The sequence below is a fragment of the Lepidothrix coronata genome, unplaced genomic scaffold (assembly GCF_001604755.1).
Source record: "Lepidothrix coronata isolate B3197 unplaced genomic scaffold, Lepidothrix_coronata-1.0 Scaffold98, whole genome shotgun sequence".
Classification (NCBI taxonomy): domain Eukaryota; kingdom Metazoa; phylum Chordata; class Aves; order Passeriformes; family Pipridae; genus Lepidothrix; species Lepidothrix coronata.
Window position 1 is genome coordinate 1097371 of NW_016690278.1, and position 21632 is coordinate 1119002.

General features: G+C 43.4%; 1 protein-coding gene across 1 annotated transcript; it reads right to left on the reverse strand.

The window, feature by feature from the left end:
- Window positions 1-416: 416 nt before the first annotated feature.
- PDE6B (phosphodiesterase 6B) lies at window positions 417-21564 on the reverse strand. Its single transcript, XM_017822450.1, has 22 exons — window positions 20979-21564; window positions 18533-18685; window positions 18106-18195; window positions 15578-15718; window positions 14511-14585; window positions 14356-14420; window positions 13349-13415; window positions 13156-13203; window positions 12824-12973; window positions 11682-11825; window positions 11033-11098; window positions 10316-10462; window positions 8595-8702; window positions 7512-7621; window positions 6420-6507; window positions 5749-5849; window positions 4240-4347; window positions 3458-3521; window positions 3043-3117; window positions 2056-2139; window positions 1618-1774; window positions 417-539 (listed from the first exon to the last, which is right to left on the reverse strand). The coding sequence occupies exons 1-22, from the start codon at window positions 21387-21389 to the stop codon at window positions 481-483; spliced, it is 2511 nt and encodes an 836-aa protein (XP_017677939.1). The 5' UTR covers window positions 21390-21564; the 3' UTR covers window positions 417-480.
- Between the last annotated feature and the right edge of the window lie 68 nt (window positions 21565-21632).

Sequence of the window (21632 nt, forward strand, 5' to 3'; positions counted from 1 at the left end):
TATCGTGATACCCAGATATAGGATATATTCTGCTATCCAGATATAGGCTTAGATATGACAAATTTGGCTCTTCTTCTGTTTTCCTACTCTGCAGGCTATGGTTGTATACACTGTCAATCATATGGGGTTGTATGGAGTAGGACTATCCCGATCAGTTTTGCTGTAAGAAGTGTTTCAGTGCAGGAGAAATGCTCTTCCATAGTCCTGCAACCTGATTTATTGGGCCCAATGTTGTTCTGATTTCCCATGTGCCATCTGACATAAGGTGCATTACATGGAGCAAGAGACAGGATAGAACTGGCTCCTTACCATCAGGAAGAGATGCAATTAAGGCAAACAAGATCTAGCCCTTCCCTGGTTGATCATAAGCCTAATAAAGTATCAGAACAGTCCAATCAGGAATGTATTTTTATGTCTTTTTTTTTTTTTTAAGCGTGGGCATTCTCATTTTAGGTGGCATATATTGCATTGATAATATGTCTAAAGTATGCTACAGGTTTTGGAAGCTGGAGCTGTTCCTCCGTTGCAGGTTATTCCGTCTGCCATGTAAAAAGAAACACAGAATTAGAGACACAGTCACAAAATTTCTTCTTAGTTTTTTAAGGACTTTTATGTTTTCCAGTGACCAGTGTAGATCATAACTATAGTACCCTGTCTAGAGCTGCCTGCTGTGCAAAGTAATTGTATATGTAAGGCTGCTTGGAAAGAGTATTTTAGAGTTAGTAGAAATCTTCCTCTCTTGAATATCAATTACTTGTTCATAAAGTAATTCTTCAGAAATTTTCCAAATAATAGTTAAAGCACTTTAGATATTTTAATTTAACTTGTATGAATTAAACTGAGATAAGACACCTAGACAGCTCTAATAATTTCTGAACTGTGTCACTTGAGGGCTGCTGGAATTTTGTTGGAAAAAAAGGAGAGTTCAGATACAGCCTCTGTGGAGTGGAGGCATCAAGTTCTGGCAGATATTTGATCAGACATTTGGGAGAGGCCAGGACAACCTTCTGCTTCCACATTTCTGAGAGTCAAACAGGTGCTCAGGCTGCCAAACAAGCTTTCACCCAATGCCCACTACAGCCAATGGATTTCAGTACTACACAGGCTGGGCCCACAGAAAAAGAAAAACAGGTCTGACCAAAACAGATTGCTGCTAGGTTCTACCACTACTGCTGGCTTCTTGGTAGTACTTAATCTGGACTAGAAATGGGATGAACCATTGTTCCTCAAGTGTTCCCCCTAGGACTCTCTTGACTTTTCTTAGCTTCTGCTTTATGACCTGTAGGACAGCACACAGGCCACAGTCCCTGAGTATAAAGGGATGTTTCCCTGCTGTTTTCCAGGGACAGCAAACAACTTTTGGCTATCCTTAGCTACATGGGAACTTGTGCTGAATGGATTATCACTAGTTTCTCAGAAACAAGTTCTTGGGAATTTAAGTGGGTGGCCTTTTTGACAGCCAGTCATGGTGCCTTCAGCCTTGCCAGTGGAGCCAAATTTAAGAAACTTTTTGTGGACATCTTACTCTGCCATTTTAGCAAAGCTTGCTGTGGATCTGTGAGTATTGCATATGTATGTTTCTGAGTTCAGAATGTAAAGCTAATTACTGTTTCTGACCTTTCTTTGCAGCCATTCTCTCTTCCTCTTTTTTCTTCTCTTCCTCCAGAGCTTTCATTTTTGCATCATACTCATCAGCACGGGTCTTCCACTCATTTCGATTGTTCAGGAGCCCATCAAGCATAGGCTGAATTTCCTCATGGAAACGTGAAAATTCCTAACCAAAACACACCTGTCAGCACAATGCAGTGCAGGGGCAGTGCTTGTCCATCATACCCCAGGGCAGACCCTGACACCTCACCTCCAAAGCTGGCTTATGCAGAGAAAGCATTAATGGCACAAACAAGCATCGTGCTGCAGCGCCTTGCAGAGGGGCAGATGTTGCCTCCTCTACTTGTCCCTCCCCCCTTGAGTGGTGTTGCTGCACTGGGACTCACTCACCTGGTATTTGAGCCCCTGTTGAGAAGGATGGGGTATGCAAGGGTACCCTTTGCTTACCTTATAGACAAACGTACACACAAAGTCAATGAAACCCACTTGAAGCTTTGGAAGCTCAGCAGCTTTCCTTCGGTCCATCATGGGCTGTGGGAGGACACAAGTTGACCATGATTTATGAGAGCACTTAATTGAAAAACACACTTCTGTTTTCTCCCCAAAATTGCCTTGTTGTGTCAGCCTAGCAGTTGTGTCATGCCATACACAGAGGCTGTCCATGACAGCCCTCTTTCTCCACTGCAGAGGAGTGAAGTGGTCTGACTTCCTTTGCCATTTTAGTAGAAATTTTAGACAGCTATTTGAGTGTCTGTGGATGGGGAGGAGGACAGAGAATCTTTCCCCATGTACGTCTCAGATACCTGAGGGAAGGTTCATTACAGGGCTGAAGAGGTTTTGAATTCTATAAAACATAACTGAGCACAAAATTATATTCTTATAAGACCTTGCCAATTAATATATTATTTGTAATGCCACTGTGGATAGATGGGGTGTATGAAAGTCTTCTTAAATAAAACCCAAGCCACACAGGTGGAGGCTGCATCAAGGAGTAGTTCCTGTCCCTTTCAATGCCAAATTTAACTATGTGTTAAAAAAAAATGTTAGAAACACCCTTCCATTTACCAGAAAGTTTCTTGACTCTACAGAGTTTGTGTTTGCAGTTTTTCTCTTTATCAGAAACTATGCTTTCTTCTGTGACTTATCTATTTAATTTACATTTTTTCTGTAGGAGACCAGCACAAAGTCTCCAGGGGGACTCCACTCCTTGATGGTTCACAGCCACTGAAGCCATCTAACTATATGGAGAGCTGGACAAGAATCACTGGACGTTGTCAGAGATTCTTCACTGAGTACACACTTTTCCAATGGATTTTGGCAGGCATGGTGATTTTAGGCAGAGTCACAGCACTGTGACAGCAGCACTTCTTGTAGTAAGTCTCTGCTGAGACTTGCTGTCTGAACTGAGCTGCCTGGCTCTCGGATGGTACTTACAATAGGCTGTTGCTGAAGGACGCTTATTTCTAAGTCTCCTTGCTCCCAGAACTCAGCTGCTACCAGTAGAGCTACCTACATTGACAAGGAGGGAAAAAGAAAAGTTAGTACCAACTTCAGCCTCATAACTTGATGCGCTTCAGGTCTCCACCATGAAGAAAATCTGACTTCTAACCCTTCTGTGTAGTGACAGCTCAACAGTCTTGTTGCACTTGATCTCATTAGTCCACTGTTCACCTATTAAGAAACATTTCCAACACTACTACAATCTGAAAGAATGGTTAATCCATCAAGACTATAGCTATTCCTTTTGATAATTCTGGTAGGAGACTGATTGACCTTCCAGGCAGCTTAGGAAATTGCATTACTTTGAAGTATAAACTACAGAAATCTAATGATATATCAAGCACCTGACCTTACTCTGAACTTCCCAAGGCTTTGTGATTGCTGACAAGTCACAGGCAGTCATCATCATTGCCCTAAAAACAGGAAAGAAATAAATTTATTGTCTATAGCCTGCACCTTACTTCTTGCAGGCTCAGGAACTTCATGTCCCAATACTGTGTCAGGTATCCCCTTGTTCCTGCTGAAGTGATAAAGAAAGACATGCTGCTTTAACAGCCTTGATTCTGACTGGGACATTCATCAAGAATTGCTCTCTTGGTTAAAATGGAATTGAGATGGGAAACATTGTTTCTGACATTAGTATGTTTGCTGCTTTAGTCAGTGCTGGGCTGAACTTCTTGGCTTTGGAGTAGAATCTCTGTCTCCCTCGTGGATGTGTAGCAGTGCAGTCTGCAGTGAGATTGTGAGTGCACTTCACTGCCAGTGCAGAGCATCCTGCAAACCATCTGTCAAGTCACAACAACAGCCCTGTGACTCAGACTGGTTGCCACTGGGAAGAACAGCTAGTGGATTGGATGTCCCTGCTTCTGGTCTACAGGCCACAGGGTGGCCTGGTAGGAATATACAGCCAGAAGGGATCCTCTATTTCCCTACAAGTATGTGCCCAGATTTATTTGGAGGAAGAACTACTTTTTTTTTTTCCCCTTTTTAAACCCTGCTTCTCCAGAAGGTCAAAATTAAGCATGCAGTAATATATCATGTGCTGATTTTGCACCAAATGCAGCACAAAGGGTATACTGGAGCTCTCACCAGGTGTACACATCACTAACCTTTCCAGAGCTGATTACTCACATGACAACCTCTTTCTTTGTTGTCTCCAGAGACAGGTATTCAGTCCAGGCAGTCTCACTATCATATGTCTTAGACTCGTCAACGATCTTTTGAAACATTGTTCTCTTTCTTTGAGGGGAAAAAAAAAGTTTTACAAAAAAAAAAAAGGGGGGGGACAAAAGGAAAAATCTGTGAAACAAGGAAACAAACATGTTAAAAACAGATAGCTGTTCCTGGTATTGCTAACCCTTCCAGAAGGATTTCCAGTAGTTGCTCTCCTGGCACTTGGAGCATGTATGAAGTAGTTTTGTGATGCGGCCTGTCTTCTCTGCTAGCATTGAAACATCAGGTTTCTCCAGATTTTATGCCACTCAAAACATGGATGTATCGTGTATAAACCATTCCTCAGAATTCCCTACATATGTTTAGGTATATAAATAAGGTTAACAGTGATTGACTAAGTATACAAAGACAAGTAGCTTTAAAAATACTCCAGCTCTAGGTTTCTGCAGTTTGCTTAACATTCAAGGAAAAAGCCTCTTTATTTTGCCAGCAAAGGTGAAAGTATTTCTCAGCTGACATAACTTGCAGTTGTACATACTTTCAAGGTCCTGCTCATGTCTCACAACTACACTTATTTTTAAGGCATTTACAATAGTTTCCACTACTTAAGAGAAGCAGATGGTGGTGCTTGAGTTTGTTGGGGCTTCCTTGAGGACCTATCTACATCAATATTCCTGGGTCTTAACTAAGACTTTGCTTGCAGTTCATGGACCAAGAAGGTCAAGGACCAGTTTGTTCCCAGCTGGTGAGGAAGTGGTGGTATATGCTCCCACACAGACATTGTATCTTCAGAGTAAGACTTTGGGGTATTGTAATCTCCCTGAAATTCCTCTTCTGTGGACTGTTTATATTTTGCATAATTGTACTGCAGTACAAAACACAATAATCTGGTCTTGACACAGTACTCTGAAAGCACATTTTGAGAGCTCCTTGTTAATTAGGAAGTCATATGTCATTGAATTTCAGCCTTATGTCCCAGAAAGTTAGCACACACTGCTCCAAGATGTTTGGCAATTTTGGCTTTTGGGTGTGAAATAGACTGTGAGCTGGATATTCACTTAGAATAGACCGCTTATTATCTGTGTCATGCTGCTCTCCCAGAGAAGTTAGTGCAGCCCTTGCCAGACCATTTGCCATTTATGGGTATTTTCAGTGTTGGAGTGCTAGGTTAAAAAAAACCCAAACCCTGACATCTCTTTCCATTAGGGGATCATATAACCCTGCCTTGTTGGAAATAGAGGGTTAAAAAGTCACATACGCGGTTTGACAGAAGTTCAGAATTCTTTTGAATGATTTGAGTTCTCCCACCAGCTCTGCAGTCAATATTAAAGGCAGCCTCCCAGAGCCAGTGTCTGTGAAGAAACTGCTGCACGGATGGGAGGCTTTCAGAGCAAAGCATCACATTTGGCCTTTGTAAAGTGCCAGCTGCTTTCTGCCCTTCACACACAGTGTACGTGACTGACTTACTTGAAGTAGAGTGCCAGGTCTGTTGCTATAATGGCAATTTCCATCAGGTGAATCACGTGCTCGTGCTGTCTGCGGTTGAGGTTCTGACATATATTCAGTGACTGAAAAGAGAAGGAAAGTGAGTTGCAAAATTCAGGCACTGTGGGTTTTTTTGGGGTTCCTGGCCACCTCCCTTTCCCAAAGGTGTTCATTTTATTTTCTTTTAACAGCTTCAGCTTGCTCCCCTGAGTTGCAAGGGTTGTGAGCCCTGTTCACATGTGGGTGGCTGGTTTCCTCTTTTGTTCACTGAACGGGGTCTGTATCTTGAAACTTGTTATGCAGCGTGCACCCAAACCCCATCCCCTGACCTCAGTGCAAATTTGCCTGAAATTAAAAGTTAGCTGTGGGAATGTGTCAGCCTTAGTCCTGACAGAGGGGCTACAGGAGAACAATCCTTTATTTAACATATTCCTATGTGGACAATGATGTGTCTTCTGAAGGAACCAAGTCATGCACTAAGGAAACCTCTGTGTTTTGGTCCTGGGTGAGGATAGATTACCTGGGGACAGAGGCAGCTGCAATTTCTCAGTATCCAATCCAGAGAAAGGTCTTGTGCTGATAGCTCTGTTGTTAATGAAAAATTTCCCTAAAATTAAATTATTCATGCCCTTATATTACAGTACATTACCAACCTCCTCAGAGAGCAAGAATTTTCCAAATTCCAAGTGATGTCTCTCTAAAATTGAGGATCCATGAAGTTTAGCTAAGGGATTTTGAGATCTGGTTGTGTAAAGGAAAGATTAAAAATGTAAGTGCAGCATTTAAAAATAAAAAGAAGTGTCTCATTTTTTATTTATTTTTTGTCACACACATAAGTTTAACTCCTTTCAAAAGGGTTAAGAGTAGCACTTTTCAGTAAGTAATGACCTCAGTCTAATTAAAGACTTTTGTGATACTGCTTATAACTATTTGGACACTGTATAAGACAGTCTTTCAACTACAAAATTTCCCCTTAAACGTTGTATCTGACTGCATTGTAATTACTCAGCTTAGTAAGCTTGTTTAATTCCTGAGTTAAATACATGTTGATATCTAGTAATAGGAATATAAAACCCTGAAATCCTTGGACACTTTCCTTGCTGAAAAGCAAGGCCCTCTTGTATCAAAAACATGAGCCAGCTTCACTCAGCATTTTTCCAAAGCACCAGAAAACAGTAAGACAGTATTGCCAGCAATCATTGCAAAAGAGCTGTGATCTGACACTACTTTAAGGGAACAACAGGGTCTTGACTAGTCAACGAAATCATGCAATTTTTTCTCTGTAGCTAATAACTACCTACTGAGAGCAGCACTCTCACAGGTGCTTTGTTTCTGTAGGTGGTGAGGGCAGTGCCGTGCATGGTGCTTTCTCCATAGGTACCTTCCATCAGAAACTAGTCGTCTTATGCCCAGGGTGCTCCTGGTGGCATCATGGGTCTCCTGTGGCACTCAGGTTACCAAGTGCCTTCTACACTGTAATGGTAGTGTAAGTTTTGCTTTAACCAAAGGAGGTTTGCTAGGAGGTAAAGCAAGCCCCAGAGAGCACAGCAATTTTTCAGTGTCACCACTGGCCAAAGCATAAGCCAAAGTGCTGTAGTAAGCTGAAAAGCAAGGAAATTTGCAAAAGAAGTTTGTTACCCCTGCATATTAAACAGAGCTGTACTGGAGTTTGGTGTGGTCAACAGCCTGATTCTACTCAACCTGAGAGCAACAGAACTGGTTTGAAGCAGTAAGAAAGTGCTTACTTCATTTGGTAAAGGTTGTTGGTTCCCCTGTGGTCAATATCGTGGCACAGAGCAGCAGTTACCATTGCAAGGGCTTCAAGGTCTGTGTAGTAACGCTTCAGTTTGCCGGTCTGGAGGGAGAGAATGTACATGCCATATGTTAGCATCTCATACAGGAACAGGTACTGACCTGTGACTGCTCTGTGCCAGGGATCTCCTTACTGAAATAGTCCAGGAGAACTGAAAACATTTGTGAATCTAAACACCATACATGGTAGGCTTAGGTTAAAATGGGGAATCAGCTGGAAACAGAACATTTCAGACTCAGGTAGGCATATGTGTGGTGCATATGTGCTTGATGCACATCTATGGTGTTGTCTGCATCCTGCTATAGAAGTCTTGTGCCCTAGGGTTCACCCAGGTTGTCGTAAGCACCCCTGCAGTCACTGGACAGAAAGTACTACGTGAAGAAGTTCCCCATCTTTCTGAGCAATGTGATGTCCCAGCTGAATCACCCAAGGGATTGTGGTAGGCATAAGCCTGCTCCCAGATGTGTAGGCAGATGTGTGAAACCATCCTCAGTGGTTCCTGGCTGGTCAATCCTTGGTGTGGAGCAGCAGCCAGACACTTGTTTTTCTTGTTGAGGTGTTTGTTGCCCTGAGAGCCTGTGAGAAGCGGCACTTGCCATGTTCACACTAGCGATATGCTTACACCTGTGTCTGTCCTACCTGGAAACTGAAAGCATGGAGTTGCCTCCATCCCAACCAGCTAACTTCAGTCTGGCTCTTACTGTCAGAATCTGTTGGAAGAATGGAAGTCCTGTAGTCTCTTTCCCCTACTCTGCAGACGGATTCAGTCTGGATTCTATTCAACACCACACATACCTGAGAATTAAAGCATTCCATTCATTGGCCAGCACTGACCAAAGATTTAAATGTAATGCAACGACTGTTACCTAAGGCAAATGGAGACCTCATTCATCAGGACCTGTGCTAGGAGCGACAAACCCTTCTCCTACACCAGGATTCAAAGGGAGACCTGCATATTTCTTAGGTGCTGTAAATAAACTGTGCCACAGAATTAACCAGGGTGGTGTTACCTTACCATCAGGAGCGTGAACATGGTCTGTGCAACATTGAAGCCATGACGCCAGTTGTGGTAAGTTATCTTCCGGTAGCCTTTGCTGACGGAGTACACAAACCTTACCAGAACCTGCAAACGGGGAAGAGGATGTTTGTTTGGGTGATGAAGCCGCTGGCTCTGGCTCTCACAATGAGAATCATATACAGAAGTCATGGATGAGGTTCCAGTCCTACAGAAGTGACCCCAGAAAGAGATCAGAAGCTGTAATGTCATCAGACTTCCCTGACAGCATTATTAGAGTAAAGCCTAAAGATTAGTGGACAGCAAAACGGGATCTAAAATGTAGCTCTCTGTTTTCTAATTTTTTTTTTGTAAGAAAAATAAAATCACAGAGATGTTTGTGGGGTAAACAAGAATAATCACTACCTAAAGGAAAAGAGATTTCATTGTAGTGCTTGTGAATTTATTGTGGTTTCATCTTACTGACTGTAAGTACTGACTGTACTGAATTTCTTTTTTATCTAATTTTTTTTTATCTAAGTTGTCACTCATAATATTTGTCTGTCCTGTATCTTGTGATTTACTAATACTGATATCTCTCTTCAAGAGATGGGAATCCATAGATGTAGAGATGGGTGGCATTTATATCACCTAAGCAACTACAATATAGGTCATTAAATAACAAACTAGCTTTTCCCCTCTGCATTCTACTACTCCATGTGTACTACATCTTGTAGCTGTGCAGGTTTTGCCATTAGAGAGAAAATTAATTATGGATGAGTATTCATTTTTAAAAATCTCAACTATTCAGAGTTGCAGCAAAGAATGACTTTTTTTTTCACGCGTGTATCAGGGGTTAGTTGTTGCAGAGTAGATATTTTGGGTACTTTTTGACACTGACCTGGTACAAGTAAGAGGCATAGAGATAATTCCCATTCGCTTCCCTTCTAATTCCCAGCCTGCCTTTCCAGGGTGAAAACTCTTCCTGCAGTTACCTCCAGATCCCACTAGATGGAAATAAACCTCACATAATGTGCTGAGAAATCCCTTGGGGAGCACCAGAGCTGCTGAAATGTCAGTTTCACGATTCCTACGGGGGAACGGTGGCAGAAATCGTGAATTTGCACATCAGGGGCTATGGAGTCCTTGTTCCCACAGGGTCCCACCATTCCCGCCGACCACAGTCAGGAAGCTGGTGCCGATTGCACCAAATGAGAGCACATCCGTGTTTGCAAGGGGATGAGAAACAAAGGGACCTGCCAGTGTGGCTTTCAGCATATCTTGGCTGAAAGCTGAATGGCACATCCTATAGCAAAGGAAACAAGCACACACAGGCAGGCACTCCCCATGTCGTGCCTGGAAACTGTTTTTACTCGGCGGCCGTGAGAGGCATTAGACACAGCAAGTGCAAGCAACCTTTTGCGTGCTGTACTACCCATCTCCATAGACCTCGCAGCAAACCCCACCCGTGGCAAGCAGTGCAGAGCAGAGGGGGACAGCTTTGCGCTGCAAACACTCACGTAGTGATCAATGGCAGTGAGAGGCGGTCCCCTGGCCCTCAGAGGTGTGAGGGGGCTTAGGACGCACGCCCTCCTCTCTGCAAGCCCCCATGAACCCGGTTCGTGGCTGCTCTGTGAGCTGCGCTGGGCATGCACAGAGAGTGCCCTGCGTGGGGACCTCAGCCACAGGGTGGGTCTGTTGGCCATCCGAGACAGGGCATCTTGGGTTTTGACAGCTCCTACCTCCTGTGGGATCTGGAACTTTTTCACCACGCCGAGCTCGTAGTACATCTGAATGCCACACTTCACCAGCTCCAGCTCGGTGCAGTCAAAATCAGAGAACCTGAACTCATAGATTTCAAACTTAGTGGGCCCCGGGAGCTCTTCTTTCTGTAAGAGAGGTGGGGATGGCTTATTGCTCTGCTACTGATGTCATTCCTAGGTTTGCTTATCAAAAACTTATCAGTCTGACACTGCTGTGAACTTTTTCTTTCAGCATATAACACATAAACAGGTTGAAATGCAGCTTTTCATAATAACCCCATTAATGGGGGGAGAAGGTGGGATTTGGTCAAGTGCATGAAATATTGTTTGTTTTCTGTTAAGCACTTGATTTGATGCAGTTTGAAGACTCAAAATGGGGGAAGACTTACAGCCCTCCTTAATTACTCTGGAGAACAATACGCGTGACAAGCGGAGGTGACTGACGTGTTTCCAGATGGACTTTGAACCCCTTGAGATGAAGTGGCAGGGAGCAGGGACTCCCCAGGACCTAGGAAAGTCACGTGCTGTGACATTATGATGGTAACCCCAAATTCACGCAGCAGAGGAAGGCAGGATATGCTTTGCCTTTGCCCCTGACCAGGTAACAGCATGCCAATGCTGATAACTCTTTCCTGCATCCACACAGGCAATGTTTGCTCACCAAGGCTTTTTATTCCAGCAGTACATTGCTCTTACCAGAATGCTTGCCAGCTCCTCTTCCTCACACTCACTTGGCTCCTTCCCCAGCTTTTCTCGTGTTGGCTGCAAAGAGCATGAGTGTGTTAAGCTGACAACCAAACCCCAATGGACTTTGCACTTGGCAGCTTTGGGGCAATCTAGGGTAGCTGTCATACGCAAATTGTGTTTCCTTTCCTTCCTGGACCTTACTTCAGTTTCTGGTCTTTCAACACATGCTTCCTGGTAGTGTTCTCCCTCTCCTTGGATTTGTGTTTCCCCTACTCGTAAATGTCCCCCTAGATCCAGTGTCCCAGCTGAGTCCTCTAGCTTCACATCCTCTGCACTAAGAAGGTTTTAGGAAATAAACCAGTTTTTCTTCCACCCCTACAGCTCTGCCCTGAGTATTGCCTGTGTGAGCCCACCTCCAAGGTTGGCTTTGCTGAGGAAATTAGAAAGGACGTGTTGGGGCAGTGTGCCAAGGTGGAGGGCAGACCACAGAGCCAAAAGAAACTTCTTTAGCCACTGTGCAATGACTAGGGGCCCAGGTGCTGCCTCCACATTATGGTGGCTGGAAGCATTTCTGTGAAATGGGAGACCTGTGTCTGTGCCATAAGCCATGGGCCAGGCCAGTACACCTGGATGTGTGCTGCACATTGTGAGGCATTACCAGAATTTCCTGGATTTCATCCTTGTCACATTTCACGTGGTAGAGCACCATGTCCTGAGCAATGTCCTTCCGGTTCTCCAGCTTGTTCATCTTATCATATGTGTCTGTGTTGAGCACAGACCAACCCAGGAACTGTGTCAAGGACTTGGTGAGGGGAAAAGAAGGAAACGGTGAAATATCTGAAACATCTGTTCCTCAAACGCACAGGAATATAACACTGCATGATATATTTTTGGAGAAACACAAGCTCCACTTTGTCCACAATTCTAGCAATAAGCAATCATGTGTTTGCTCCCAGCTGTGACTTACTCCTCAGCAGAGCATCTCCCCAGCTGTTGAATCTGCCCAGCCCTACAGAGCATCCATGCTGTGGAGGCTCAAGGACCTTCTGTCCAGTTCAGTGTACAGAAAACTATTTCTGTGTTGCTGCAAGTGCCTCCATGCCTGTGGAAAGGCTGCTGTTACAATGGTGACAGCAGGTCAGGAATGCTGAGATCAAGGTGGTCTCATCACCTCTTACGTGTATTTACGCACACACTGTGTTTGCTTTCTACTCGTTTGCTGCCCAGTGGCCAATTCAAACTGTTTTTTTTTTTCCCCAACAGTCTTTTAGTTTGATAAGAAAAGTCTATTTCAGGAAATGTTCTGATTGATAACAGATGCCAAGAGCTGAATGCTTATATTGCATTGAAACTAACATAGGAGCATTTCTAAGCAGCAAGGTCCTTGCTCACAGCTGCTGCTGGTAGATTCAACAGCTGGCTTCCCTTTGTATCTCAGCTACATAGATAATTTCTGTGTAATTTTTTGGAGGGGACTGGCCCAGTCAGTGAGAGCCAGCTGCCAGGTATGTGAACGCAGGTCACTGTGTTGGTGCACAGAAGCTGCTCATGGCTAGGTGTCCAACCCAAGAATGCTGAAACAAAATGATGCTAACACAGCTGGGTTTCCAAGACCAAACTCCCCAGTGTGTCAGATAGCTGCTTTCAAAACTTCCAAGTTGATGTGTAACACCTCTCTAAGCAACAAAGAAGTCTACTTAGCTTCAAAACACTGGAGATGTTTTGTGGGTGTACAATAAGCAACAGTGAGCCAGCTCTTCAACCATATGAATTACTTCCAGCCACAGAAAGGAACTATACCTCCATGAGGGTTTCATCCTGTTCATCAAATGGTTTCCCATCTTTTCTGTTATAAAATGTGACGACACCAACAATTTCTTCCCTTTTGTTCACAATAGGCATGGAGAGAACATTTTTGATAGTCCATCCTGATTCATCTAGAGGACCTTCCTTGAAGCAACAGCAAGCAGAAAGACATCATGTACTTAATGTGTTTTCTAAACACATCATTCCCATTTTACATTAAGACTTCAGACAAAAGAAGTATTTATATATCTAATATTGACGCAATATTACATTTCTGGAAAAAGAAAAAGTAGAATCCTTCACAGAAGTGGAAGTTTTCACAATACCTGAAAGTTAAACATCTCATCTGCAGCAGCATTCATAATGTTGCAAATCTAGGGGATCACACAAAAGAAAAAGTTTTACGATGTGGGCAATGAGAAGTTTAACTACCAAAACATAGAACTGAACTGATGAGAAAGCAGCATGAGTCTGACTTTATCTCAGAAAGATTTGATGAATCCTAGGTTAAGTACTCACAAATCCACTTTCAGCCACATAGGTTGGCAGTCCAGTAACTAGTGCCCAGTGATCCGGGGTAGGATTTCTGAATGAAAGAAAAATATATAAAGGAAATTAAGGATATATGTTTACTGAAGGATGATCATGGAGCTGAAGTGTATCCAGCTGATTGCATAATCCAGATTTACATATTTCACTCTGAGTTCCTAAACAGTCCTGTTACTTTCAAAGGATCTACATGCACAAGCAAAAAATTTTCATGTAAGTAAATACTTTTTTCTTCAAGGATTCAATACAAAATAACACATAAAATATCACAGCCTGCAGAGGCTGAATAAAAAGTAATTCCTGGGAGTGGGGGCCATGCTTCAGACCTTCAACACGGAGAAAGATAAAAGGAAGTTTCTGGCCAAGGTTGTATGCCAGCCTGAACTTTGAACACTGCTGTACTGGGGATCAGGACTGAGCAAAACTCCTGTTATGTCAGGTTTGTCTAAGGTGCCCAAGGCTCCTCTGAAACATCCAGTGGCAAGAAGAGAGGGCAGTTCTCAGAAAGAGGATGTCTTCTGCTGTGAGGAGAGGAGGAAAGGCCAGAGGTAGCCCTAAGATGGGATCAGTGACTGAAGGATTAGAGAGAAGCAAGGAAGCGTAGCCTCAATGAAAGGGCATCCTGGGTGGGCTCACCCACTTCCATAGGGAAGGTATGGAGGAGGAGAGATGCCTCAGCCTGGCAAGGAGAGTGGCAAAACTGCTGGCAGTCAAGACAGCTCACTTCTGCATCTAAAAAGAATCACTGGTTGTAGTGAATTTTGGAGCCTGGCTTGCAAGTCAGGATCCCAGTGCCCTTGGGGAAATCTTTATCCCACAGAGATGTGAGCTGAAGAACCAACTTACATTCTGTCTCTCTTACTCAGTCTTCTATTAGTCCTTTGCATTTCTCCTCATGGATGTCTTTAAATCATGGGGAACCTTGGTTTTACCTACCCTCTGTGTCAGTACCTTACTTACAGGGACTGGGCACTTACGGAATGACTTTAATGTCTTCTTTTCCATGTAATATATAATCGATGACCTTGTAAAAGACTATTTCCTACAAATAAAGAGAAGAGTGGTGTTGAAATTAGTGGTGAGGCAATCCAACCAGGCAGGAGAGAGGTAAAGAAGCCCTGTTCACACGTACCCTGCCATCCGGAGTGCGAGGCCCTGAGTACGGGGGTACTTCTCCCAGCAGGACTGGCCATAGGTCAAAAAATTCCTGGTTTTAAAATTAAAGAAGTAGTTTTAGAGTAGAAAAGTGCATTCTGCCTCTGGTCTCAAAGCAACCATTGCTCTACTGTGCTGGTTTTTGTAGTGTGTAAAATAAGGCATCAAATAATAAGACTAGTTCAATACTAGGCAGCAGAATGATACCCAAATACCTCAATTGGGAAGTGAGGTGCATTATATACTGCCTGTACACAGGGTGCTGCTTCATTCAGTGAACACTGCTGGCTGCACTCAGAGCAAATGGCCATGCCAACACCTCTTGTGTTCTTCATTTTCCAGTGTGACTATAGGGCTAATCTACTACTTGCCAGATTGCTGAAATATTTTGTTTGCTTGTTCTTCTTAGGCTTCATTATAATGCTGATCAAAGTGTCTCTAGCACACTAATGATCTTTTAATACACCTCTTCACAAGACAGTGTGCTGTCAGAGCTCTGGCAACACAATGGTCAGCCTGATCATGGAATAAAGCAGGGCTCCATTGACAAGGATGCTGCGTGACCCCCACATCCAATCAGACCAAATCAGATGTAATTTAGCTTCTGTCAGCTTGTTTTCATGAAGACAAATTCCATTTAAAAGCCTAGATATTGTGCACATGGATGAGTCCTTCAGGAAAGTTGCTGCTTTGTTGCTGGGGGGTTCCACAGCTATCTCACTATACTTCTGATATCCACAGGCTTTCTGAGGTTGTGTTTGTGTTGCAGGCTTTGACCAGGATTGCCACAGCCAGACACATTTTCCCCTCATTTTTCTTCCCAGCCTTTGACAGTCCCATTCTAGTGACAAGCTCTCCCCTTTTCCTCTATTTTCATTAACCCGGTCTCTTCATTTGCACAACAAAAGAGTGCCAACCAAAGTAGGAATTACGACTGGAAGTTAATTTGCACTTTGACGCCTCAGGAAAACTTATCTCAGCCGTATCTCCCCTCAGGGGACAGCAGCAATCAGAAAGATGCACAACACAGATGTGAACGCTCACCTTCTGCTTTGTCATGTCCAAGAGACCTACTGAGTACCGGTCACAGTTCAGGTATGCCCTCACCGTGTAAAAAGCCTTGTGGAACTGCCTCTCAATGTCAGTCAGTTCCTCAAAAACCTTATTTGCAGACCACAACAGCACCTGCAGCGAAAGATCAAAACGTAAGCACAGCCTTTCCTTGGGAGATGGGCTTCCCAAATGTATTTGGAGCAACAAGGAAACAATTGGGGGTTTATGCTGCAGTTCCTGAAAAGTGCAGGAAACTTACGCAGCAAAATGCAAAAGCATTGCTTATTCACGCTGGGAATTAGTAGGGAGGAAGACTCAGGTCATCTCGGAGTATTATGTAGAAGTGCAACTTAAAAATACACCACAAAAAAGTAGTACTATCAGGTAGAGAGAGTTGTCCCCACTTATGTCTTAAAGCCATTAATAAAATCTTGCATCCAAAACCAGTTAACACCAAAAACGTTGCGAATTACAGAGGCTGGTGTTTGAAATATGTGAACCAACGCTTTCCTCAAAGCCTTTGCACAGCTGCTTTGTGTGCACATCGATGTCTGCTCCTTTTACCTGCTCTGTGCCCCACAGATGCACCCTTAAGAAAGATGTTGCTATTAGGCCCCTTCATTTGTGAAAATGGAGGTCGCACAAGTATTGCTGGTGGTGCAAGGAGAGCCTTCATGGGCCTAAAGGAGAAATATTCTCTGAAGTGGTAAGGAAGCATCTACACAATTCCTTAGCTTAGCTAATGCATGTGTGCTTGTATCCAAATGTGAGCGCTTTGCTTTCTGATCCCAGGAGGTGTGAGGAACAGTGCTTCGAAAGCACTGAGAGCTGCAACCTGAAGTGGACTGGACCTGTGCTTTGAACAAGAAGTGCTGTTACATGGCCACTGCCAGAAAAAGGGTGCCTCACCTCTTCACTGGACACTGGCGGATGATTTTGACAATCATGAGCTGCATCTGTTTCTGTTTCTAATTCATAAACTGGGACAACTCTATAAAATCTGAGATGTTCATTGTCAGCATCCCTCAGATAGGATAGTGGAGGAAAATGAGCAACAATTTAGTTTTTGGCACTTTACAGCATGCAATAAGTAATGCTGAAAGCCACAAACTCTGTGAGGAGGACCAAAACAAACATCTGAAAAATGTCTAATTCATGGCATGATGTAAAAAAGATGGTCAAAATGTATTATATGGTCTTCTAATAAGACTCTTACACAGTGTCTGAGCAAAAGCAGACTGAGCTGTCTTTGCACAAACCATTTTATGCACACAACTGCACAGTCTTTGCGGATGGGATTTGCAGCATTAAAATCCTAGACCACCTTTGAGAATGTGATTTGCTCATTCTGTATTTCGGTGCTTTTGGTTATAACACAATGAACTGCATTAACTCTCACACAGACTGTAAGACCTAGATAGCCAGAGGTCTGATAACTGAACTGCTGGTAGAACTATAGCAGTGTGTCCTGCATCTCGTTCTCACTTTTCTCCCTTTCTGTGGGACCTGCTGATGCAGCATAGTATATGGACACAGGATTCCTGGGTTCAGAACCAGACCAGAGCACCCTCTGGGAGACATTAGGCCTTCCACTTTTTGAGTCTCCACTTTGTCTTCTATCCCATTTCTTACCAGCTCTGCTGCTAAGCCCTCAACAGCAACAAACCTTTGCCAGTTCTGCTTTAGTTGAACTACTCATCATTGCTGAAGGCTATCTGACCTGGCCATCATTCATGTTTTTTATTAATAAAATTAGGTAAAGCATATACAATAAGGAATTAGTAAACGTAACTGCTGTCCCAAAGCTTCAAAATAAACTTGCATTCTGCATTAATTTTGCTGAGACAGGCATTTATTCCCCATGGGAACCCCCACTGGAGAATAGATCGTGGCTGCCACGAAGCACAGATGCCACTGCATGTCCTCTTCAGTGATAACTGGTTGCCTTATACAGAAAGTGATTGCAAGGATTCACATCCATCCCAATGAATTTGAGAATCCTATTGTAATACAAGTCATGGAAAAGAATGTTGGCTGATTATTTCAATTTAGAATACCCTAAAATCCTAATCTATGGTCATTTCTACTGATAGAGACCAGTACAAAAGGTGTACAACAAACATTTTACTGTCTCTAAGAAGAAATTCAATAGCATTTTTTAATGAGCAGATGAGGAAAAAATACCACATTCTCCTACGTCTCAGGAAATCTTTTAGTGCTGCTGGCTGAAGTGGTTAAATGACCCAAGAGTGTTTTGCAGCCTCAAGTCAACAAAATATTTGGAAGTCAGTCCTGCTGAAACTGGTGCCACTGTGTCAGGTCCTGCACTTTTGCTGGTAGCAGCAGAAAGAGTAATGAAGGACTCTGGGGAAGGAACAGCAACTGAAACCACTTGAGGGTGTCTTTTTTTCCTGCTCTTAGGGCACAAATCTCTGAAGCAGATCAGGTGCACCTTTGAAATCAGAAGAATGCACTCATTTGGTTTTGAGATATAACCCGTTTTGCATTTTCACTCTTACCTGGCCTCTTCGAGTCTCACAATTGTGAAGATAGCTCAAGTGATAAATTTTCAAGTTCAAGGATGCAAAATTCAGGTATTTCAGAAAAAGCTGCAAAGACAAATTACGAGATTGAGTTGAATGCAGTAGCAGCCTCATGTACCCTGTATTTCATAACACTGCTTTACAAGCATCATGGGAATTTCCCTGGATAAATGCTTTGCTGTGCATTGGCATGAGATGAGGCTTATCCCACTGTGTCTTCCATGAAAGATTTATGAGATAAGCAACCTCATTTTAAACCTCTTTTACTAGAGGGTGAGTCCCCTTTAGGGAAACTCACAACACTGGAGCTTCACAGAAAGCAGACATCCCCAGTATAAAAGAGTCTGTTTTGCATGACACAGGTAACACCCTTCTGATAGAAACTCAGCTACTGACCACTTACTGTTTCATCGGAGCTGGTGAAGTGTGGGCCGTTCAGTTTGTTAATAGCCACAATGACAGCAACCAAATCTTTGCCATTCAAGATGGGTGTCGCAAGGATGTTTTTTGTAGTGTAGTTGGTGAGCTCATCGACAAATGGACTGAACTGGGCACACTGTTTAACAGAAAATTTACAAATTAAGCATTTTCCACAATATCCGTAGACTTAAAACCAAGATAAAGCACAGCCTCTCAAAGCGAGCTGCCTAAAGAAAGTTTTACTTAAAAATTATTGAGGAAGAGAAATGAATTAACAGAAAATTGGACAGGATGATAAAGCTAGTATCAAGAGGAAGCAGCTAGTATCTGAAGCTGTGGCTTCAGATTGCAACGTGTGCTTCTAACTTTCTGTGGAGATGCTGCTAACCATAAGCTTTAACATGTCAAACTGTCAGAATAAGGAGGCTCTCCACCGATCGTTCTCAGACAGATGACATTCTTCATAGTGCCTCCTTCACCCTTTCCTCAGGCTTCTTGTTAGCACTGTGGAGTGAATACACACAGATACCTTGCAGCACTGCGTAGCCACGGTGTATGAACCAGTGCAGTCACTGCGAAGTTCACTCACTCTCATTTTATTTCTGCTTTTGCCTGGACCCTGAGGCTTGTTGTCAGCTTGCAGCATCCATGAAGCCACCTACTCCTTGTTCTCCCAGACGTTCCCTCACATGTTGCCGGGCCTTCGTGCGCGAGATGGCAGATGGTAGGGCAGGTACTCCAAGGGAGGATGCAGTTGGCACCACTAGTGTGTGTTTCCTGGCAATCTTCCCCTGCATCTGGCAGCAATCCACCCACTTTTGCCCCAGGAGCACTTTGGTAGTGGTTGCCATGTGCAGACAGCTCTGCAATGGACTGGGCTGCCCGGGAAGTCACCCAGGAGGGATCTTCCATTCAAACCACTGGGGGCATGCTAGGTCATGCTGTGGGGCCAGCTCAAATGGAACTTGTCCAGTTCATCCTTGTATCAATATTACGTTTCCCCCCATGACAAAAGAAAACAAAGCGGAGAAAGCATAGTACAGGGAAAGCAGATGGCCCATCACTTCACTTGCACGGGGTCCTATTGACACCTCCATCACCTGCCATTAAGGAGTGCAGGGATGGTCCTGCTGACCCAAGGTCTTCTCTCTGGTCAGGTGAATAACCCTTCCACCTGGGTTAGAAAAAGCCACACAGCTCTGATCATATTCAGAAGGTTGAACCAGAAGAATAATCTCTCCCTAATGTACTTCTCCCCATACCTTCCCCACTGCTGGGCCTTCTGCCAAATGGGATAGACCAAGCATTGAATCTCTGGGTCTCCTTCAAAGGAATGTCTTATGGTGATGTCTGAAAGCACTCGGAGTTCAGCTCTTAGCTCACAGCACTGAAATGCTCCCATATTTCCGAAGAATCAGAAAGCAAACAACTTTAAAAAGTTTGTCACATTCTGATGCTTCCCCCAACATCAGAAACAACCCAAACGTCAAAAAATAAAGCTGCAGAACCAAATCAGTGTCTATGTTCTGTGGAAGACAAGGAAGGTTTTGCCAAAGGGTTTGGATATGCTTGTATTGAGCAACAAATGAATCGATCAACAGATGGTCTCTCTATAACTAGCAAACAATAGATGGAGTAATCCCAAATGCCATATTTGGGTCACATGGATTTTAGTTTTATACCTATGATTAGAACAAGCGGATTGTTATTGCTGCCATTCTGGTTTAAGGTGATTCAACCCAGAAGTGTGGGGAGTAAATGTTGTCACGAAGGCATAAAAATAAAACATTAAAATTCCTGAGATCCCTCCAGTTTACAATGTTTGCTGAAAGAGTTTTTTTGGTCAAAGCTTGTCTCGTTCTGCTTCTGATGAAGATCCACCATATACAGGTTGCAGTTAACACACTTGTTCTGAGGTCCACTCCCTCTGTTTAATAAAAATGTCTCTAAATGCCCTTGGCTGAAATTTCATCAGATAGTAACCATTTTCAAATGTTTTCTCTAGCGTAAAAACCCACTTTGTACTCCTGTAAAGGATTTCTCTCTCTTTGCAACTTACTAATGGATCATAAAATTCTGTGAAAAATTCCATGTGTGTTCAGTGCAGATCTGACTTCCTCACTCTCCTCTGCTGGACTACGTGTGACTTTTATTTTTTTTTTTAATTTGACAGGCCAGGTGTGGCAGCACACTTGTTTCCAGGCACTAAGACCTAGTGTAATTAATGTGCTTAGCTTCACCTCATTCTATAAATGAAATTGAAAGCAACTTGAAGACTTGCTACTGGTGCTTTTGTTTCCAGTACACAGCTATTACACCACAAGACCTTTGGCCAAGCACTGAGATGCACTGGTGCCTCTTGACCCCTTTGCACTAGTAAGCATGTGAGCCTCTCTTCTACCCAGTAAATGAATAAATGGCAAACATACCTCATGGACATCCTTGATGTTCATGGTTTTCTTTGTCTGCGCAACATAACCCACAATGCCTATGTCCAGTGGATAGACAATCTCGCAGTCTGGGGACACCAGACATTCCTCCAGAGTACTTCCCTCTTGGATGTTGAAAAGCCTTGTTGCCAGTTCGGGTGTGCCATTTCTCTGCCTGTACATGAAAAGACTACAGCGGTCAGCATGAATAAGGGACCTGATTCTTCTCAAGGTCTTGAAAACAACTTTCTCCATGTTGATGCTTTCTTGCATGTCTTGGATCAACTCAAAAAGTATTTCGCTCTCATTGTTATCCCATGACTCTGTTTTCAGTTTCTTCTCAAAGTACTGCTTGGCAAAAGCAGGGTTGCCATCAAGAAACTTCTCCACGTCGTCTTGACTAATGCTCATTGTGAATGCCCTGGGTCTTGCGGAAGACGTGGTCGTTGCAAGCAGCACTCTAATTTCTCATGTAGTTCCTAAGCTTTTGTAGCAGAAGATGCTGCTTTTAGAATGACTAAGGGTGAAGTATCACTGCAAAGAGAGCTTGTCATCAGGAAGATGTATTCCTTTATAGTGCCGAAGGTGAGTCTGTGAGAGGACAGATCTTCTCAAACAAAGAGATTAGATGACCTCTACAAGAGCTTTGAGTCA

Coding starts and splice junctions, on each gene's coding strand:
- PDE6B (XM_017822450.1), bottom strand. CDS start 21,389: ATGAGCATTAGTCAAGACGACGTGGAGAAGTTTCTTGATGGCAACCCT. Junction 14,421..14,510: donor CTCGCACTCCGGATGGCAGG/GTACGTGTGAAC, acceptor CTTTATTTGTAG/GAAATAGTCTTTTACAAGGT. Junction 5,850..6,419: donor AATTCTTGCTCTCTGAGGAG/GTTGGTAATGTA, acceptor TTCTCTTTTCAG/TCACTGAATATATGTCAGAA.